The 7,511-nt window shown below is 55.7% G+C and overlaps 1 protein-coding gene across 1 annotated transcript; it reads right to left on the bottom strand.

The window, feature by feature from the left end:
* Positions 1-700: 700 nt before the first annotated feature.
* On the bottom strand, positions 701-7,275 carry LOC143641777 (gastricsin-like). Its single transcript, XM_077109556.1, has 9 exons — positions 7,211-7,275; positions 5,918-6,068; positions 5,474-5,591; positions 4,448-4,566; positions 3,899-4,098; positions 2,814-2,936; positions 2,126-2,273; positions 1,497-1,595; positions 701-853 (listed from the first exon to the last, which is right to left on the bottom strand). Exons 1-9 carry the CDS (start codon positions 7,273-7,275, stop codon positions 701-703), a joined length of 1,176 nt encoding a protein of 391 aa, XP_076965671.1.
* Between the last annotated feature and the right edge of the window lie 236 nt (positions 7,276-7,511).

Here is a 7,511-nt window from a genome sequence, read left to right as displayed (position 1 = left end):
TGAAGTCCTGGGACCTAGGAGACCAGGTAAATGCAATCTGCCTAATTCAGTCCCCAAGCTCCAGAAGTCCTCCTAGAAATAGTATCTAGCACAGCCTCCTCCCTCACAGACCCCATGAAAGTTGCAAGGGCACATGTGTCAGAAAATTCTGGCCAAGGTTGAATAAGAGCTAAGAAGACAGACATCTAGATCTGAGAATTGTGCCCCCCAGTCACACTGCCTATAGACATGCATCTGTGTCCTGGGGTCATGGGTAGCTTGGGGTGGTAAAATGGACCATTAGGGCATCTCAGGTTGTTAGAGTAGGGACTCTTACCTGTCACCTATGCTCCATTACCACTGCCACCCCCTCTAGAGGAAAGCTAAGAAGTCACTCCAAGCTCTGAGGAAGACAGAGCCCATCTCCAAGTATCAGCTCAGGACCCATTTCACTTAGAATCTCAGTGACCCACCAGGGAACCTCATGGCCCCTCATATCTATCAGGGTGAGACCTGATTCCCACTCTGCCATTCCCTGAGACCCACGACTACTTAGAGGACACAAGAAAACTCCAAAAACATCAGGCTGGACAATATGGGGTACTGTTTATTATTGGAGAAGGTCCACTAAGAATGGCACATTGCAGAGAGGAAGGACAGAGGGCCCCAGGCAAGGTGGGGCCAGGAGGAGGACGGGAGCCCAGGTGTCCAGGAGGAAAGTCTAGGCGGCAGTGGCAAAGCCCACCCTGTTGTTGGCCATGTCAAAGACGGAATAGTAGGACCTGAGGAAGACGTCCCCAAGAATCCAAAAGGGCTGGCCATTTCCTGAGGACACGTAGGTGGCTTCCAGTCCAACCAAGCAATAGCCATTCTCCTGCTCAACAGAGAAAGGCAGCACTCATTCATTTGGTCACACATGGCCTGGCCACTGCTAGCCTGAGCCCTGGTCAATGAGCAGGACAAGGACTGGCCCTGAAGGCTCATAGACAAGGTGGTGTTTCACAAGAGGGGCTGGTGGGAGGGATTTCCCAGTGGTAAACACAGGTTGTAGTGGCCTCTGCAGGGTCACCTATTCCCATGCTGGGTATCTTTTCTTGCTAAAGCTCCCTTCTGTTCCTCATTGGCAAAAGTCAGAATGGTGGTTCAGCTTAGAGTAAAGCTAGCTTGCATTCAGACTTTGCCTTCACCCTCATCATCTGTGCAGCTGGATCAGCTATTGAACCTCTCTGAAACTCCAGGTTTTCATTTGTAAAACAGAATGAGAATCTCCCCCAATCAAATGCTGTGACAATTCCCTTCACCTAAAGGGAAGCCTAGGCACCGGGGTTCACCACGGGCTATCCCTAGAGAGAGCCCCTCTCCACTGATTAAGAGACTGATTGATCATGGGTGACACTCTTCTGGTGGGGATAATTCGAGGTGACATGAGTTTGGAAATGGCACAGGGCCAGGTGGAGCTTCTCTGGCTGCACCTGTTCCTCCACCCCAGTGGCTCAGCCCCAGGGACCAGGACTTACATTGAGGATGTAGGCAGAGGGCGGCAGAGGGAACTGCACCCCGTTGATGACGAAGGTGAAGGTGGGCAGGTTCTGGACGTCATTACAGTTCACGAAAAACTGCAGAGAAACAGGTTCTTCCAGGTCCCCTCATTCCCCACCCCAGAGCACCTGCTAAGCCTCCTGGATGCCCCAGACCTCTTTTTGGAGCAGAGGGCACAGTTCAGGGCAAATGCTATGTAGGTACTGCGTGGGTGTCACAGGCACTGCTAGAGTGGGTGACATCCGGAGAGACCTGACAATATCCCACACCCAAAGATGCTTCTCCTGCCTGAATGGCCCTTCTGAGAGGTTGAATCACTGCCCTTTCCCTGCAGGTGTCCTTTGAAATCACACAGCCATGTGCAAAAAGTGGACCAGGGCACCCTCCCTTAGTGGGGAGGGCTAATCAGGTGACCATTTCATTTGCCAGGACACTCAGGAGCAAGGGAGGATAGCTGTGTGGAGGAGAGGGAGGTGTGGATTGAGAATTGTTCCTTGTTACTCACTTGCTTGGCCTCAAGTTTTACTCACAGGGACCCACGATGCAGAAACAACAAACACTACTGGGCTGACCTTTCCTGGCCAGGGCACATCCATGCCACACCCACCTGTCCATACTCATCCTCCTGGGCCCCTATAGCTTGCAGAAGGGAGCTCAGGTACTGCTGGGGCACGGTGAGCAGAGAGGTTCCTGTGTCCACCATGGCCTGGCAGCCCTGGGAGCACCAGCCAGAAGCCTCTTCCCCAACATAGAACCTGGGTGGCAAGAAGAGGGCAGCCTCAGCCCAACCAGGTCAGGGCAGCCAGGGGAGACCTTCCAGGCACTGGGGAGCAAGCACACCCGATGGAGATAAGGGCCCCACAAGGCCATTGCAGCTTGTCCCTTGCCTCACATTCCTTGTGAGTCTGTGCTGGGTCACCTAAGGGACCCCGGAATATATTCTGAAAACTTCAAGGAAGTTTTGAGAAGCACAGAAAACCAAGGTTGTCGTCTTTGTTGTAAGGACAAGGAACAAATTAGTTGTCCCACACACTTCAGGTTCCAAATTGTGGGTTCCTGTGTGATTGGACAAGAGCTTCTCCAGTACTTGGGATTCCACATGTGCCCCCCCCTACCCCTTTCTTGAGACCCAGGGTTGATGCCCCTGTGGAGGCCAGCTGAGGCTCTGGGGAGTGCAGGTCGCAGGAGTCCTCTGTGCCCACAGCTCAGTGGAGCCTGGATGTGTGCGTGCCATGGGTGCCCAGAAGCCATCTCCAAGCAAGATGCATCCCCAGGGACCCCCACCCCAGACTCACTCCTCGATGCCGATCTGCCAGTAGAGCTCCCGGGTGACAGGAGCCCAGAAGATCTGCCCTGTGTACAGGCTCTCGTCCACACCTCCAAAGATGACTGCTCCTCCGTCCTCAGATCCCTCTTGGCTGCAGGACACACAGGGAAGGGGAAGTGAGGGAGAGGTTAAGGAAGGGGATGCACATATTGAGAAGTCACCTGCACAGGGAAAGAGCATGTTCCCAGGATTCACATGGGGGTGTCCTGAGGACAAGGCCATGTATTCCCCCAGACTCCTGAATGGCGCTGCCACAACAGCATTCTACAGCAGACCCACGCTGTGCTGCCTTCTGCCCATTGCTGGACCCTGTCACCAGGAGCCACATTCAAACCACTTATTTTATTTCCTCTGCAAGTGGAAAGGGACAGGGTTTTGGTGGAAGGAAGGGAAATAGGCCATGATTCTTCCAGAAGCCTCCCCTGAGTGGTAGCAGAGTGGGTGGCACCTGGGGTTATGGGTAGAAGTATGAACAGGCCAAAGGAGTCCCCAGGGTTAGTGTCAGGGTCAATGTGTTAAAAGCAGGATAAGGAGACCAAGCCACAGCAAGAAGATGGAACTGACTCTAGACGGTAGAGAGGAAGAAAGCTGGACAGCAAGAGAGAAAAGCCAGGCCCAGGCCCCTCCTGACCTGGCCTGCTGTGGGGGCTGGGAGGACAGTGGGTGAGGAATAGTCGAGGGCCTAGACCAGGAGACTCCAAGACCTAGAGGGACACATGCAGGAGGAGAGGCAGCGGGTCACTGGACAGAGAGGCCTCAGGGAGAAGCACAGGCGAGGCAGTGGGCTCTCAGGGCCCAGAGCAGCAGGTAGGCCCAAGACATGGGGAATTAGAGCAGCGACACCTGGGAGAAGCTCAGACTGAAGAAGGAGAGACCATCCTGTGTACTGAGAGTGGACTGGGGCAGGGGCAGGGGAGCAGGAGAGTCAGAGCCCAGGAGCTGAGGCTCTGAACAAGTGTGGCCCAGCCACCCCCTGCTGGGAGGTCTCCACACCCCAAGGGATCAGAACTTGGTACAGAGCAGGACTTAGGGACCCACGGGGCAGTCTCTCACTTGCTGAGGTAGACGCTGAACATGGGACTGGACAGGGCGTCCACCCGCAGCATGCCTTGCAGGGCTGTGGTGGCACCTCCCACGGACAGGGCAGGGTAGGCCAGGCCCATGATGCCATCGAACTGCATATAGACAAAAAAGGTACCCGGCTCCTGCTCACTCAGGCCGAACTCCTGGTTGGGGACCTGGATGCTCTCGACCTGTGAAAGGAAGACACAATAGAGGGGAGGTGACACTTCTGACTGCATCTATGTCCTCCTGCCCCATGCCACCAGAGACCCTCCATGGTCTTCCCCCCCTCCTTCCTCCTCTGGCCCATCTGCCCACTTCTCCACGGGCATCCCAACTGTCACTTCTCTTCCAAGGGCCTCCTTCACTGTAGCCTCCCATCCCCACACCTCTGCCCCCCATTTCTAAGCTCCTGAAAAAAGGGACTCTCTGACTGGTCACTCTGGTGCCCCATCCCTGGACAGGAAAGAACAAGGACATCTAGGTCCCCACCCTCTCACACCCCCCATCCAGGGTGGGGGTGGCAGCTGGAGCACTCACAGTCAGGGTGTCATAGCCGAAGAAGCCAGTGAGGCTGCCGGTACCATACTGCATGGAGAAGGTCTGCCCGTTGGTGGAGAAGGTGGAGGACTTGCTGGGGTTGAAGCGAGGGTGTGTGGCTGCAGGAGGGAGCCATGGAGGCCAGGGATGAGCAGAGGGCTGCCTGGCTCTCAGGCTCATGGGCTGCACTCCTGCCTGGCCCTCAGCCTAAGCTCCCAGCCTGAGGCTTCAGCACCCCCACCTGGTCACCAAGGCAGGGGCTGACAGCCTTGGCCCCTGGATCCTCTTATTTGGAAGGCATTGGCCTGAAAGCCCATGTTTCACAGGTATTTGGATGCCCGGACGATGACCACCCTATAACCAGCTGCCCTAGACTCCACCTCTGTCTCTACCCCACCAGAAACTGGCAGAAACCTAGTGGGAAATGCTCATCCAGTGAGGAGTGGGAGGGAGACCTAGGAGGAATCCACTCACCCCAACCTCAATTCACCCAGGAGCTGGGCATCCTGGGATGTGGAGGTGGCATGGGATGTGCCCATGGTGGACAGAGATGTCCACACTCCAGACCCAAGATTTTGGAAGGAATTAGGGCAGCATTAAGAAACTGAAGATCCTCTGTCTCCCTAAATGACTCCAGGACAGGGACCACATCCAGCAGAGTTGTGGCCAGTCCCTGGAGACACTCAGGGAGAAGCTAGTGGATAGGAGAGTGGAGGGCGAGGCACAGAGTGGACAGCGTCCTGAGGGGAGGAGCAGCACTGCCCAGTGAGCAGGAGAGGGTGGAGCGGAATGAACTGGAGGGGTTGAGGTGGACGGCAGAGATGAAGGGGTCCATCCTGACACAAGGCAAGGCAAGGGGCCACCCTGGAGCAGGGCCAGCCTCCTCCCTCTGGCTTGTTGATGCCCTGAGACCCTCAACAAGTCCCTGGTCCTCCTCAGGAGTGAGCACCCTTCCCTGCCTGCATCCCTGGACATGCCAGTGCCCAGCCCTGCCCAGGGGCCCTCCCTGCCCAGCCCAGCACTCACTGCAGGCCTGGCTCTGGCAGTAGACCGAGGGCACCCACAGGTTGGAGGAGCCAGTGTCAAACAGGACCAGGAAGTTCTGGGGTGGAGTCCCGATGCTGATCTCACCAAAGTAGGCAGCCTGGGGAGCCATGGGGACAGCTGTGAGCATTAGGCCAGGCTTCTCCATGGGCAGAGCAGGAAGGACAGCCCTGCCCTAAGTACTACCAAAAGCCAGGGTCCCAGACACACCGTCCTCAGTCCCAGCCTGCCCAGGGCAGCCACGTGGTCTCTGTGGGTCAGCTGCCAGGTCAGCTGGGGTCCTCCCCATGCTCTGCCCAATGGGCCACTCACAGCAGGGTGGCCCAGGCTGGCAGGACTGGGAGAAGGGAGCAGCCTCAGGGTGGGAGCCCAGGGAGTTCCTAGCTTTGGCAGCAGGGACAGGGACACCTAGAGACTAGGACTCACATCCATGTAGGTCATGGGCTCATAGAGCACGCTGAAGTCGCTGAAGCGGTACTTCTGAGCAGGGTCGTACTTGTGGGTCTTCAGGAAGTCCCCCAGCAAGCCCTTTTCCCTCATGGTCTGACGCATAGTCTTCATTTTCCTCAGGGGCACCCTAGGGGAGGCTGGGTGTCAGGGCAGGGCCCCCCTCCTGCCTCTACCTTCTCATTTCTTCTCTCCCTGATGTTCTCCCTCGACTCCTTCCCTCTTCCTCTTCTTTCTTTCCTTCTCCACTTCTTTCAACCTCACTCAGCACTTCTCCAAGACTCAGGAAACAATGAACTTCCCTCATGCCTGCCCTCAGCCCCTCTCAGGGATCCTGCTCCTGCCCTGGCCTCTGTTCTCAGAGACCCTGAAAATACTTCCCATGAAGGGGAGAGGGACTTGGGACGCTGGGACTTTACAGCTTCCAGAGGATGTCTGCTGATATTTGTTCTTTTGTTGTTTAAGGGTCGGGTCTGGGATGTGACTCAGTGGGAAAACATTTGCTGAGCATGTGCCTGACCTGGGTGCAGTCACCAGCAACATGAAAATGTAGAAATAAAATAAAACAATTCTCAGAGATAGCAAAGCTCATCCCAAGTGTGTCCCTTCCTGTGATGCACTCAAGCACCTGGTAGTGTCTATGAGATACACCATGGAGTAGGGGAGCAGCAATTGTCCCCTAATATGTTTAATCTGCAGCTGATTGAATGTGTGGCTATAAAGCTACACACAGAAAAGGCCCTCTGCACTCTTCTCTGGTGGCACAGCAGGCAGGGTGGCAGGCTGGGAGTCGTAGTGTCCCCTGAGGCAGGTCACCTGCTCCATCCTAAATTTTCACCACCTCATGTTATAGTGATTTACAGGAATTGGTGTTTTTGCTAAAATGATTTTGGCTTCTTCCAGCAAATTTGGGGTCCCAGGAAAGTTTTTGGAGGGATTATCTGTCTCCTCTAGTTAGGATGTTATCTTTTGTAGGAAGAAACCACATTCATCGTGCAAAGGCCGGCGTGGGCATAGTCACCCTGCTCTCTGCCTCAGGACCATCTTCTCCCCACAGTCTGGGAAGGACCTAGCTGTTGTTTTGACTAGCAGCTCCTGAGGCCAGGCTCTGTCGGCTCCCAGCTGAGTCCTGCCCAGCTCCACCAAGGGCAGCCTTCCCTGGCCCAAGAGAGAATCCCGCTCAGACCCAGCTGCTGCCACCTGACTAGCTGCTCCATACAGGGCTGCAGGCTTCCTGAGGTTCCCTGCACCCACAGCCAGGCCCACACTCACTTGACAGGTGTAGTTGATGCCTCCAAGACCAGGAGGCAGACCAAGGCCACCACCATCCACTTCATGATGCCGATTCCCAGCTGGTCACAGAGCAAGCGCCACTCTGAGATCCACAGTCGCACTGGAGTGAAGACTTCAGCACTCCCTCTTTATACCCCCTGGATGTGGCCGAGTCCCTCCCTCCGTGCCCTGGGCAAGCATGACCCCAACCAGGGTGTCCCGTGTACACCAGGTAGCCATTGTTACTGTGTTTTTCCCCCTGGACCATGGCCACAGCTGACTTTTCAACTTGTTGACTTTT

This window comes from Callospermophilus lateralis, chromosome 6 (assembly GCF_048772815.1).
Source record: "Callospermophilus lateralis isolate mCalLat2 chromosome 6, mCalLat2.hap1, whole genome shotgun sequence".
Taxonomy (NCBI): domain Eukaryota; kingdom Metazoa; phylum Chordata; class Mammalia; order Rodentia; family Sciuridae; genus Callospermophilus; species Callospermophilus lateralis.
The sequence above is the reverse complement of the archived record's forward strand: the minus strand, read 5'-3'. Positions and strand labels throughout refer to the sequence as shown.

Coding starts and splice junctions, on each gene's coding strand:
- LOC143641777 (XM_077109556.1), bottom strand. CDS start 7,275: ATGAAGTGGATGGTGGTGGCCTTGGTCTGCCTCCTGGTCTTGGAGGCA. Junction 4,567..5,473: donor CTGCCAGAGCCAGGCCTGCA/GTGAGTGCTGGG, acceptor TCCCTCCTGCAG/CCACACACCCTCGCTTCAAC. Junction 2,937..3,898: donor TTCAGCGTCTACCTCAGCAA/GTGAGAGACTGC, acceptor TGTGTCCTGCAG/CCAAGAGGGATCTGAGGACG.